Source organism: Tamandua tetradactyla, chromosome 4 (assembly GCF_023851605.1).
Source record: "Tamandua tetradactyla isolate mTamTet1 chromosome 4, mTamTet1.pri, whole genome shotgun sequence".
In the NCBI taxonomy this organism is placed as follows: domain Eukaryota; kingdom Metazoa; phylum Chordata; class Mammalia; order Pilosa; family Myrmecophagidae; genus Tamandua; species Tamandua tetradactyla.
Genome location: NC_135330.1, coordinates 187472254 through 187486524, shown reverse-complemented (window position 1 = coordinate 187486524; position 14271 = coordinate 187472254). Strand labels below are relative to the sequence as shown.

The 14271-nt window shown below is 38.6% G+C and overlaps 1 protein-coding gene across 1 annotated transcript in view; it reads left to right on the top strand.

The window, feature by feature from the left end:
* Window positions 1-4687: 4687 nt before the first annotated feature.
* Window positions 4688-14271, top strand: part of MICU2 (mitochondrial calcium uptake 2) — a 154990-nt gene continuing 145406 nt past the window's right edge. Inside the window, exon 1 of the mRNA XM_077158838.1 lies at window positions 4688-4931. Within this exon, the coding sequence (XP_077014953.1) occupies window positions 4722-4931 (210 nt within the window). The 5' untranslated portion in view covers window positions 4688-4721. The remainder of the gene's footprint in view (window positions 4932-14271) is intronic.

Here is a 14271-nt window from a genome sequence, read left to right as displayed (position 1 = left end):
GCCACACACAGCTCTACTCTCCATCCTAAACACATTGCATCTAGATACCCTCCATGCTGTCACTCATACTTGAACAGCTTCCCTCAGATTCAACCTATCTAAACCTCCCCACTTTCCAAGTTCCACATACTAAGTCCTCTCTCCTCTCTAAGTGCTTTTCTGACTGTTCCAGTCTATCACAGGCTGCTTGCTCTGTACACTGCAAAAGTTAAAGATTGTCTTGCACTGCTTTGAAATTGAGGTCTAATCTCTCCAGTGAAAATAAAGCTCCTTGAGAACAGTTTTTCTGCAATAGCTCTTTTGTCCCTCTAACAGATAAGGAGCACAGAGTAAGTAAATTTAAAATGCCATGTCTTATAATTGTCATACATTGAAACTTTCAGTATGTCTATTCTGTCTTTCTCCAATTACCATTTAAAACAGTATAGAACTTACAGCTTTAGAAGCAGTTCCTTATTTGGGAATTGATTTATAAACTATATGGTAGAACCTATATCCTAAAATACATAGTAGTCAAAAACTTTCTCTACAGCTGGTAATGAAGAAGTGAACAAGCTGGAGTCTAAAAAAGACCAATATAGTCAATGCGCTTGGACAAATGTCAGCAGCTGCCAGGGAAGATTTCATACTTAGGGTGGTTACTTGGCTAGAGATTTGTTCTATTATGAGAATTTGATTCCTTTGCAAAAGAAAAGTTTGAATACATTGAATCTTAAATGAAATTTCTAGAAGCCCAGGCACATGACACAAATAAACTAATTACAAAACAGCTGTGTTCAAAAATTTTCAGCAAAAGAAAGGATTGAATTTGACCCAAATTTGCCTAATAAAATATCTTCAATTAGTAAAATAGCCCTAAATTGCAAAGGATGTTCACTGTACTATTTTTTACAATAGCATGAAAGTGGAGGCAATGTAAAAATTAAAAATACGTGTTTTTACAATGGAATGAGACCCTTTCAAAGTGATATTGCAGAAGAATAAATGATGTGTAATTAAATACATGTATGTTAGTGAAATATATAAAGTCACATATATACACATGTGAAAATCGTTTATATAGTGAGTATATATATGCATATAATGATCTCATAAAAGCATAGGCATATATGGCTGTGAGTAAGGAGTATTAATGCCAAAATATTAGTGGTAGTTATTGAGGAATTGCGGCTGATTTTTTATTTCCTTGAGCTGTTCTATGTCTTCCAAATTTTATATAATGCATGTATAGTATCTTAATAATTACAAAAAATAAATTTTATTTCAAAGAAAAAAGATTGAAAATGAGGTTTTGTCTTAACCTCAAAGAATATATATTCCTGTCTTACTAAAGAATAATATATTTCTGTATGTCTGCCACCCAAAGAATGGAAATAGGCATGAAAATTGTGACATTTATTTATTCACTTATACCATCAGTCACTGAATATCCAATATGTGCCTGGCATATTGTGCTAGGTGCTGGAGAAACAGAGAGGAATAAGAGCTCCTTGTCCTCAAGGATCCTAAACTGTGGGAGAAATACAACAATGTTTTTAAATGTGTCAAATGCTATAATAGAAATATTATATTCTATCTTGGGCTTGGGGCCATGAATGAGTAATAGATGTCTGGTTTCATTAAATGGGTGGAGGAATGGTATGAATTAGGCAGTTTGGAGCAGACCAATAAAGACTATGGTTTCTGAAGATAAATAACAGGCTAGAAGGTAAGACATTCAGGATGTCAAAACATATTCCAGAAATTCTGTAATCACCAGAGGACAGAAACAAGCAAAAGAGACATCAATAATCCAGAAAAGTAGCACATAAACCACGAGTTAGCAGAGGTGAAATAGAGATCACAGGTCTAGGAGGCCAAGCTATGAAAGAGCAGAAAAATCACAGAAGTTCAGACAGGCTAGAGATCTGGAGCCCAAGTTGTCAAGGACATTTTCAACCTAGCTCATTTGTGATCAGAGAGAAGGAGTAAGACAAATCTTGAAGAAGGTAAATTCACATCTGTTTCGAGCCCACCATGAGCTAGGTATTTGGCTAGTCACTTCAAAAGAATGTCTTATTAATCCACCAAACCATGAGAGAGTTGTTTGCAGATGAGAAAACTGAGACTCGGAGAGATGAAGTAACTTGCCCAAAATCACAGTGATCATCCTGGTAGAGCCACGATTCAAACCTGTGGTCTGGCTCGCAAGTTTGGGCATGATGAGTCTAGTCTATTTACTTCCTGCCTGGGAAGGCACATTGAGAGTGATTTCAGCAGCTGGGGGGATAGTGAAAAGCTCTGAATGCCGATTAATTTAGACAAGCTGGCCAAGAGAAAGGAAACAAGGACTAAGGATGGATTACTAGAAAATGATCCAAGAAACTTCCATTACGTGGTGAAATTAAATTTAATGTGACCCTTAGTTATTACCTACACAGCACAAGGGGTCCAAAAGAACAAGGAATGAGTGCCCATCTTGGGGGATCTCCTGGTTAGGCCTAAACTGAATGGGTCAGGGTCAGTGGATGGCAGGTCCCAGGCCCCAGGCCCTACTTAGCATCAGAGAGGAGTGACAAATCTGTGCTGTCCGAGGGCAGAGTATTTATCCACTCCAAGGGGAGACTTCCTGCTCTGATAAGCAGCTGAGGCTGCTTGTTCCTGGTTTCTGGGTTTAAGGTCTGGTCTGAGCCTTTTCATTAGACCTAACATCTCCCCAATTGCAGAATGGGAACAGACTGATACATCTACACACAACAGATAATGAGGGGGGCAGGGGTAGGCAAGGGTTAGGAGATGGCCCTTGAGAGTATGTGTGTAACATCCCAGCACTTGGGACTTTTTTTGCAAAATTTCAATTTTTGCAAATCATAAAATCATAAATGCAGTGATTTTATGATTAGGAAACTTGGCACCTTTGGAATTAGCTCTAAGTTGCTGCATACCCAAGTAAAGCTTCTAACAGCTTGGGACGTTTAAGAGGCTGAACAAAAGTTCATTAAGTATACGTACTCAGGAAAAGTGAAGACCAGAGAATGGAGAACCAAGGCTGTCAAAAAAGCTGGATTCTCTGCCTCAGCCAAGTCAATTCTTATCACCTCCTACAGTACTGGGGTACCCTTCCAAGCCTGCACAAGGGGAAACAATTGGGTCCCCCATGATAGGGACCCTGCAAAGCCCACAGGTAGGGTAACAGTCCACCATCAAAGACTTTATGGGAACAGAATTTAAATTCAACATACAGGAAATAACGATTGCCTGAAATAAAGAGAGGCCTTATCTGGGAGTTCATAAGAAAATACTTCACCACCGTTAGAAGGCTGAGATAGGATATGCTTTAGCAGAAATGAAAGAGCAGTCAAGAGTATGAACTTAAGCAGAGATAAGACAGATAGGAAAGAGACCGCTAAAAAAAAAAAAGAAAAAAGAAAAAAGTTTGCTTAGCTGTTAAAGTGAGACCAAATAGAGAAGGCACACACAAACAAACCCACACATAACTTATGTTCTTAACAAGGGTTGTTTACTAGGAACTGGGCAAGCTAACTGGTATTACTTTAAATGACTTGTAAGAAGGTATCTTCACCTTATGTAGATGCTGAAGTAGCATAACATAAATAGTTTTGCTTTAAAAACTTAATATAGGGTTTGTGGAGCTTCCAGCATATCATAGTTTTCAGGAAAACAAAGAATTTTTCAGTTCCACACCAGAGCCACTTTCTTTAAAAAATGCAATTTATTGCATACCATATAATCATCCAAAGTATACAGTGGTTCACAGTATCACCATATAGTTGTGCATTCATTACCACAACCAATTTTTAAACATTTTCATTACTCTAAAAAAGTACAAATAATAAAAAGAAAAAAACACCCAAACATTCCACTATACCCCCTCCCCATTATTTATTTTTTGTCTTTATTTTCTTATTCATTTGACACTGAATAAAGGGAGTGTCAGCCACAAGGCTTCACAATCACACGGTCACACTGTAAAAGTTATATAGTTATACACAATCATCTTCAAGAATCAAGGCTACCGGGATACAGGTCAAGTTTCAAATATCTCCTTCCAACTATTCCAATCCACTAAAAACTATAAAGAGATATCTATATAACGCATGAGAATAACCTCTAGAATGACCTGTCAACTTTATTTGGAATCTCTCAGCCACTGAACTTTATTTTGTTTCACTTCTCTTTTCTTCCTTTTGGTCAAGGCTTTCTCAAAGCCATGATGCCGACCCGGCTCATCCCGAGATTTCTTTGTCTCACGTTGTCAGGGTCATGTCCCAAGTAGGAGAGAGGGCAGTGAGTTTATCCACCAAGCTGCGCGACCACTTCTAAAGATCATGGCCGTCATAAAGGTAAATCACCCCAGGTATCACAATCCTGCTGCCTTCTCACGACCCGGCGCTTTCCTCTCCGGTGCCCTGCAGAGCCCAGCAAAAGGCTGACTCTCCCTTTAGGAAAAGGCAGGTGTTCCTACACAACAGAGCGCACTATGAGGTCTTGGCTCCGAAAAGTCCCCTTGGAGTTGTATTTTGACGTTTTTCCAGTTATCCCACTCTCAATCAGGGAGAAGAAGACCCGCCCTAACTAACTTGAGCCTCATCTTTACAGCAAAACCAGCTCCAAACGCCGGAGGAGGAAGCGGAGGCTGCCGCAACTCTCGCGAGAGTCGGGGGGGGGGCGAACAAGCCAAAGAGGCGGAGTCCAGCGGTAAGAGACGCACTTCCGCAAAGATGGCGGGTGCCGCGGGGCTCCGAGCTCGGCTAGCGGCCTGGGGCGGAAGGCTGCGGCATGGGCTGGTCGCCAGTACACGAACCCGGCTGGGTCCTGGGCCCATGGCGGCGGCGGTGGCCGGAGTGGCCCTGGCAGGAACAGGAGTGGCCTGGTATAGCGGCCGCATGAAAGTCGCGGCGCCGGGAGGTAGCGTCACGGTCTTAGCACAGGTAAGGGACGACGTTTTCAATGGCCCAATCCAAGCCCCTCCCTTCGCAGACGCCCCAGGAGGGGAGGGGAGGGGTCGGGGGCGGAGCGGCCCAGCTGTCTTCTGGAGCCTGGGTAAAGGCTCAGCTAAGGAAGACCCCTGAGCCGAGGGGATGCTGCTTCCTCGCCGTGGCCCCCAGCAGAGGCCGGTGACAGCAGTCATGTCATGACCGGGAGAGTCAGCCTCCCTGGGACAATCTCCGAGAAGCTAAACACAAGAATGACAAGCCGACGACACAAACTTGGTGATGATAAGTGAGGGCGTGTCTTAACTCTCTTAATTTGCAGATTTCTCACTATACTTTGTCCTTCTGAAGTTTGTGAAGTGTTACACTGAGCTTTGGGGATCTGGGGTGTTATGTATCGAGTTACCCCACTGGGGGAGCGTCTTCACATACCTTTGTTAACCTTTCAATTACAAGTTTTACTGTTGGTTCTGTATGTAGAAAGTGAACTTATCCAAATAGATGACTTTTTTTTTAAATCATGAAAATGTCATCCATAAATATTGATGATTTCCAAATAGTGTCAACTGTAAAGAACATTATTGCATCATCATAAACATAAACATTTAAGGCGGACCACAAATAACAATACTAAGCCAAAAATATTTCTTCTGAAATCTCATAAGTAAAAGTTGGTGTCTGTTCTTCAATATAAATAATGTTGCTATATAAAACATTTGAAAGCTTGAGAGTACTACTTTTAAATATTTTATGGGCATTTTAGTTTTAATAAGTTTTTGTATGTGAATTTTGTTGAAAACTAAAAGCAGTATCTTACTCTGTTTCTGTTTATTTGTCAGATTTACATTATGCCTTTCTAATGAAAAGCTCAAGGAGCATTCAGGTAGAACAAAATGGAGAAGAAAGTAGACCTTGTGAATTAAAATTAAGTACTGGCAAATGATACTTTAACTTGTATTAAATTAAGATGCCACATAGAAAATACATGCAGTAACTCCCCTCCTCACACCGTTTCTGATCACAGCTGGGAGACTGATGAAATATGGTAAAAGTACAGGGGTGCTCTGATACTTTAAAATAAATCCATTTAACGAGGGTTTATTTAGTTATTTGGTATTTTAACAAATTATATTTAAACACTTAACAAAATGTCATCAATCAGAATTTAAAGAATAAAGTTTCTGAATTAAAGACTAGTGTTTAATCTAGATTTAATCAATCTTCTAGTGTTTTCTAGCCTTTTTTATTAGTTAATCTTGTGTCAAGCAATCCAATTTATTATTCATCATTGGTTTCTCTGTTCTTCTCAACTTCTTAATCCATTCTTAACCCTTGGTTAATCTTCCCAAAATGTCACTTAAACCTCATAAGGTACCCTTCTTCTTCAGAAACTATTAGTACCTATTCTGTGGGGATAAAATCCACATTTTTAACCTTTGTCATCAGAGCCTCTATAGGCACATTCTGACCTACTGTTACTCAGACCCACCTTCCAACCAGAGTAATTCACTTACTGTCCCCATGATAGGAATTTTCCCACCTTAGCAATTTGTAGTTTTGTCTATTTTATGAAATTTGTCTTCTGATTCTCTAATTTGATTTGTTTCCAGGTTTCTGAGGGAATAGAATACCATAGGTTTTTGATACAGAGGATGAACCTATGACCCAAATTTGAACAGTCACAGTCTTTCTCACAGGAATTTGAAATTTGGAACACAGTCATACAGAACCTAGGGAATTATTCGAGTAAAGTCCTGTTCATTTATAGCACCGTCAATAGCCACTAATTTCTGCTGAAGTCCATAGAGCCATCCTTGTTCCTTCCCTTCTTGAGCTTTGGTTTCACTCTGATTCTGTGAAACACCCCAGTATCTTTTCAGAACATTTCTGCTATCTCCTCTCTCCTCAGGCCTCTTAAAATAGCTGAGTTAGTTTCTATTGCTTAAAATTCAAGGAACCTTTACTAACAAGTATCTCTTGTAATGCTAGTCACTGGGAATATAGTGCTAAGCAAAACTGTTGTAATTCCCCATAAAGGTTGAAATTTAGTAGTAGAAGGGGTATAATTACGGAAGTGTCTACACTGTGGTCAGTATGTACAGTGTGGGGATTTGAGACATAGTCTTACTTTTGGAAAAAAGTATCAGGACTTTAGTAAAGCGAATGAATTAAAATGAGTTAGGGAGCTGTTACAATAATCAAGAGAGTTGTAATGGCTAATTTTGTGGATAATTTTTTTTTTTTTTAACATAGGCAGGCACCGGGAATCGAACCCGGGTCCTTGGGCATGGTAGGCAAGCATTCTTGCCTGCTGAGCCACCGTGGCCCGCCCTTGTGGATAAATTTGAAAGACATTTGGAAGATACATTTGTAAAGAGTCTGAATTACAGAATTTTTACGTAGTATTTATTGTTTCAAAAGAAGCTGTTCCTTCTAGGCCGAGGGTGCTTGAAGAATGAAGGTAGTAAGGACTTGGGCAAGTTCTTCTCTTCACCTTCAAGGCTGAGACCAGCCTCTTTGAAGAGGTCAAGGCTACCATGGGGATAAAAAGTCTGCCATCGTTGAGGAAACTTGCCAGATGCCGCAGGCCAGATCCAGTCTGTAGAAGGAGCTAGCCGTTACTGTAAAGTGTGAGCTTCCTGGAACTGGTCTGTAGACTCACCCTGCTGGGTGGGAGGGCAAGGCTGGGGCTACTGCAGAAGTGGCTACTTTGAGGGGCTGAGAGCTAGGACCTGGTACGTGTGCCTGGCTAAAGACTTCCTGGTGCTCCCATGGAAGCTGCTCACTAGGGCTGTTTGGAAGTCACCCACCAGGTGGGAATCAACTTGTATCTGCCCACTGAAGCTGACTGGGAGTGGCCCTCGAGTGGGGAGAGTGTGGCCGGATGGCGTTTTGGAGCTGGTCTGTGTGGGCCACAAGGCTCCTGCACTGAAAAAAAAGGAGAACTGGAACTTGGAAATGGTCCCTTTGTAAGTAATATTATCCTAAATTGCATCCATGGAGATCATATCTAACATATCTACTATCATATACCTACAGATCAACTTTCTCAAACATTATTAACGTTTAATTCAGAAACTTTATTCTTTAAATTCTGATTGATGACATTTTGCTAAGTGTTTAAATATAATTTAAAATACCAAATAACTGAATAAATCCTCATTAAATGGATTTATTTTAAAGTATCAGAGCACTCCTGTACTTCTACCATATTTCATTAGTTCTGGGACCCCCCCCCCCCCCCCCACACACACACACACAAATGATGTTAGCATCTCTGAAATCAGGATACCTCTCAGTTGGTGGTACCTTACAGTCCGTTCTGGCCAGGTAGAAGTCATGATCTAGTTGTCATTGCCTGAGATTGTGAGAATCTGGTCATGCTTTCATCACTTCAGTTGGTATATGTGCAAAACTTTAGTCTTTAGGAGAAAGGAAATCATAGACATAGAAGTATCTCTCAAAGAAACATGAAAGAAGGCTTAGCTTCAGATCAAAAAATTATTTCCTCAGGGTAAGAGAAGGGCAGAACTGACTAAAAATTGTCAGGAAAATATAGTATGTTGTTACTGTGCTCAAATCATGATGGTTAAATTGACATGGCTTGAGGATTAATAAATAGTATTAAAGGTCTTCCTAAAAAGATCCTAAGACTTGCTTAAAAGTCTTAAATCTTATATTTTATTTTTATAGCCTATCTGAAGTTTGATTTGAGATTTTTGTGAAGGGAAACAATTATAGTGGAGTATTATACTCCAGTCGTTGTCTCATATTATAAAACTTTGTTGATGTATTTAGATTCAGTTTTATGTGATCACTTCTCTAGTTAACTGCTATAAAAATTTACTGTAAATTCTAGATATCTTTGGTGTTATTTAGTTAACAAATTTGAGTTAGGTGCCTTGATGTTGGGGGATAGTAAAATACCAGTCTAACAGTATGATTATAGGCTTGGCATTTTTGACTCAAAAAAAGAAAATCAAGATCCAAGAATCTGAAGTTCCATCTAATTTACACACACATTTAGTTGTCAATACCTTACTACACAACCACCATTCTAAAGTAGTTAGACAGAACTATTCAGTGTTTATTCATCATTTTGCTAACAATACTTAGCACAATGCCTGCTTCATAGTAGGTACTCAATAAATAATTACTCAGTGAGTAAGTGAGTGAATGCATGAATGAATGAGTAAATGGATAGAGTGTGCCCAGCTAAAGCTATGTTTAAAATGGTTAAGTTCAGCAAAATTAGGGTGCCTTTCCCCCAAGCTTTAATCCATCTATATTACAATGCAAGTTTGTAATTTCAAAACATTTTTACCCATCACTGAGTATTGGGTAGTTACTTGGCAGAATGTCCCTCAATTTAGATTTCACTGATGTTTCCTCATGATTTATACATTTTTGCAAGGAATACATTGTAGTGATGCTTTGTTCTTTTTAGTGCATCTTGTTAGGAGGCACCCGATATAAATTTTTACTGGTGATATTAACTTTTATCATTTGGTTAAGATGTTGTCTGCCAGATTTCTCCATTTTAAAGTTGATGAAGAAGTATTTATACTTAGCAATTAGTAAGCATTTGGGGGGTGTTCTAGTTTGCTAGCTGCCAGAATGCAATATACCAGAAATGGAATGGCTTTTAAAGAGGGAAATTTAATTAGTTGCTAGTTTATAGTTCTAAGGCTGAGAAAATGTCCCAATTAAAACAAGTCTATAGAAATGTCCAATCAAAGGCATCCAGGGAAAGATACCTTGATTTTGAAGGCATCCAGGGAAAGATACCTTGGTTCAAGAAGGCCGATGGAGTTCAGGGTTTCTCTCTCAAGTGAGAAGGCACATGGTGAACACAGAGTTTCTCTCTCATCTGGAAAGCACATGGTGAACACGGTCAGGGTTCCTCTTTCATCTGAAAGGGTACATGGCGAACACGGAGTCATCTCCTAGCTTCTTTTCCTAGCTTCCTGTTTCATGAAGCTCCCCAGGAGGCATTTTCCCTCTTCATCTCCAAAGGTTGCTGGCTCGTGGACTCTGCTTCATGGTGCTGCAGCATTCTCTGCTCTCTTTGAATCTCTCTCTGAATCTGTCATTCTCCAAAATGTTTCCTGTTTTATGGAACTCCAATAAACCAATCAAGACCCACCCAAATGGGTGGAGACATGTCGTCACCTAATCCAGTTTACCAACCACTCTTGACTAAATCACATCATCCAGAGAGATGATCTGATTACAGTTTCAAACATACAGTATTGAATAGGGATTATTCTGCCTTTCCAAAATGGGATTTTGATTAAAACATGGCTTTTCTAGGGGGCATACTTCTTTTCAGACCAGCATAGGGGGAGATAATCTGTGGCTTTGTAAAGCTTCCTCTTCTCCCAGTTTATTTTTTCATTTATATCTTCTTAGATTCATGGGTTCCCATTTTACTCAAAGGCTTTCAATCCATAACCAGCATAATTAATTTGTATGCTTGACCTCCATTGGTCCATTCTTCCAAAAGCTTGGTCTTGTGCGTACTATGCCCCACTCCCCTGGTCCTGGGCAGAGGGGAAGGAGGAAGAAAAAGGATCCAGTCCATTCTTGATTAACTGATCTAAAAGAGCTTAATTACTTATACTAATACATTAGGTAACTAATACAATACAGAATGGCATCTCTCAGAATGACAGATAATTTGCCTAGGGTATAACAAATAATACCCTGAAATGTCAGGCAAATAATGGAAAAGGGGAGAGGGGATACCTGGAAAAGCAACTTCTAGAGAAAAGTAGATACCTTCCTCCACCAACTTTAATATTGTAGTCTTTTAAAAAACTACATTTAAATGTTGTTTATTTATGCTGATCTTGATACTGAAAGGATTTAAGGTGGCTTAGGAAAAGTCTACTGCCAATTATAATATTTTTAAATCGAAGGGAAATGGGAAAGTAATAAAATATAAACCATAAAGAATATTAAAATATGTGCTTTAAAATCCTATATTATGCTTGAGATGAGTCACAAATTTGCTTTTAAATTTAACATCAAGTTCAAAGCAAGGAACAAGCCATATATGCTTCATAGTATTATAGTTGCTTACAAGTATAACTATTTCAGGGAATAAAACAGTATTTTCTCCTATTTCCTATATAATAAGTGTAGCAAGGAATTTCATATGGTGGTTTCTTATAATGTCTCTTAAAGTAGACATTTGCATAACCAAAACACATTGATAAATGGCAAAATGATGCACCTACCAATACAATATAGTCAAGAGAAAATAACACTCTTTGGGTGTCACTTGCATCATTTCCTGCTGCGAGGTTAAATAAGATAAGATAAGAACAGAAAATTTAGCTTTGCAAGTGGTAACAGGGAAGATCTTGGTGATCTTGACAAGGGAAGTTTCAGTATTGAAATATTAAGGACAGAAATTTAATTGGAACAGGTTGAAGAAAGATTTTGAAAGTAAAAAAGCAGAGAAAGTGAGTTAGAAGTTTTGCTGTGAAGAGTATCAAAAGCACAAGTGAACAAGAGATATAAGACCAAAAATGAGTGTTTGTTTTTTATTTTGATTTAAGATGTAAGACAGTAGAGGATGTTTGAAAGCCAAGTAAGGAAGTAAAAAATGTTTCAGATCTGAGGGGTGACGATATAGGGTTGAAAACTTTGAGAAAGGAGGATATATGTGGAGTTGAGACCACAAGTAGAAGGATTGGACTTTGATGCTAGCAAAGATGCTTCTTCTGTCTTAACTGGAGTGATGCAGAGAGTGTGGTTAATCTTAAAGCTGGTTAGGGACATAATTCCGTATTTTCCTCCTATTAAAAGAAGAAAAAAAAGCTCAAAGAATCTGAATGTGAACTGCTCTGGAAAATTAGGAGGTAGAGTCAGGGAAGCAGAGAGTGGAGTTGGGCCATGCAGTGAGCTCTGTAACAACTGCTTAAAGGAAGCATAACCAGTACAATTAGGGGAATAGTTCATGAAGAATGAGGGCTTAGAAGCAACAGTTATGGACCAATTGCCAGAGACTTCTAATAGCTTCCTTTTTTATTTTTTCACATGGGCAGGCTCCAGGAATCGAACCTGGGTCTCTGACCTTGCCGGCTGGAATTCTGCCACTGAGCCACTGTTGCAAGGCCTCTAATAGCTTACTTTTGATATATCAGTTCATTCGGTTTTAAAAATGTTGCTATAAAGTACTAAGCAGTTATTTTTTATAAATGCTTGTTGGTATGAGTTTAATACAAGTTGTATATTGCATCTTGACATTAAATATGAGAAGTAATAGTAAGAGAATACCAAAGATGGTTTTCTTTTCATTGATATTATTTAAATTCATATTTTTTTTTTTTTAGAAATCATTCCATTCTACAAATGCACTCAGTAATTCTTAGTATCATCACATAGATGTATGATCATCATTTCTTAGTACATTTGCATCGATTTAGGAAAAGAACTAGCAAAACAGCAGAAAAAGATATAGAATGTTAATATAGAGAAGAGAATTAAAATAATAATACTAATAAAAAATATATATATAAAAAGGAAAAAGAAAAAAAACAAAAACAAAAGATACAAACACACAAACAAACAAACAAAAAACCATATTTCAGGTGCAGCTTCATTCAGTGTTCCAACCTAGTTACATTACACTTAGGTATTATTGTGCTGTCCATTTTTGAGTTTTTGTATCTAGTCCTGTTGCACAGTCTGTATCCCTTCAGCTCCAATTACCCATTATCTTACCCTGTTTCTAACTCCTGCTGGTCTCTGTTACCAATGATATATTCCAAGTTGATTCTCGAATGTCGGTTCACATCAGTGGGACCTTACAGTATTTGTCCTTTAGTTTTGGGCTAGACTCACTCAGCATAATGTTCTCTAGGTCCATCCATGTTATTACATGCTTCATAAGTTTAGTCTGTCTTAAAGCTGCATAATATTCCATCGTAGGTATACGCCACAGTTTGTTTAGCCACTCGTCTGTTGATGAACATTTTGGCTGTTTCCATCTCTTTGCAATTGTAGATAATGCTGCTATAAACACTGGTGTGCAAATGTCCGTCTGTGTCTTTGCCCTTAAGTCCTTTGAGTAGATACCTAGCAGTGGTATTGCTGGGTCGTAATCCATTCTGCCATTCTATGTCTTTTGATTGGGAAATTCAGTCCATTAACTTTTAGTATTATTACTGTTTGGATAATATTTTCCTCTACCATTTTGGCTTTTGTATTATATATATCATATCTGATTTTCCTTCTTTCTACACTCTTCTCCATACCTCTCTCTTCTGTCTTTTCGTATCTGACTCTAGTGCTCCCTTTAGTATTTCTTGCAGAGCTGGTCTCTTGGTCACAAATTCTCTCAGTGACTTTTTGTCTATAAATGTTTTAATTTCTCCTTCATTTTTGAAGGACAATTTTGCTGGATATAGGAGTCTTGGTTGGCAGTTTTTCTCTTTTAGTAATTTAAATATATCATCCCACTGTCTTCTAGCTTCCATGGTTTCTGCTGAGAAATCTACACATAGTCTTATTGGGTTTCCCTTGTATGTGACAGATTGTTTTTCTCTTGCTGCTTTCAAGATCCTCTCTTTCTCTTTGACCTCTGACATTCTAACTAGTAAGTGTCTTGGAGAACGCCTATTTGGGTCTATTCTCTTTGGGGTGCGCTGCACTTCTTGGATCTGCAAATTTAGGTCTTTCATAAGAGTTGGGAAATTTTCAGTGATAATTTCTTCCATTAGTTTTTCTCCTCCTTTTCCCTTCTCTTCTCCTTCTGGGACACCCACAACACGTATATTTGTGCGCTTCATATTGTCATTCAGTTCCCTGATCCCCTGCTCAAGTTTTTCCATTCTTTTCCCTATAGTTTCTGTTTCTTTTTGGAATTCAGATGTTCCATCCTCCAGTTCACTAATTGTAGCTTCTGTCTCTTTAGATCTACCATTGTAGGTATCCATTGTTTTTTCCATTTTTTCTTCTTTGTCCTTCACTCCCATAAGTTCTGTGATTTGTTTTTTCAGATTTTCTATTTCTTCTTTTTGTTGATCCCATGTCTTCTTCATGTCCTCCCTCAATTTATTGATTTGGTTTTTGAAGAGTTTTTCCATTTCTGTTCGTATATTCAGCATTAGTTGTCTCAGCTCCTGTATCTCATTTGAACTATTGTTTTGTTCCTTTGACTGGGCCATATCTTCAATTTTCCGAGCGTCATCCATTATTTTCTGCTGGTGTTTGGGCATTTGATCAGATTTCCCTGGGTGTGGGACCCAGCTGGTTGAAAGCTTTTTCTGTGCAATCTCTGGGCTCTGTTTTTCTTTTCCTGCCCAGTAGGTGGCGCTCGTGGCGC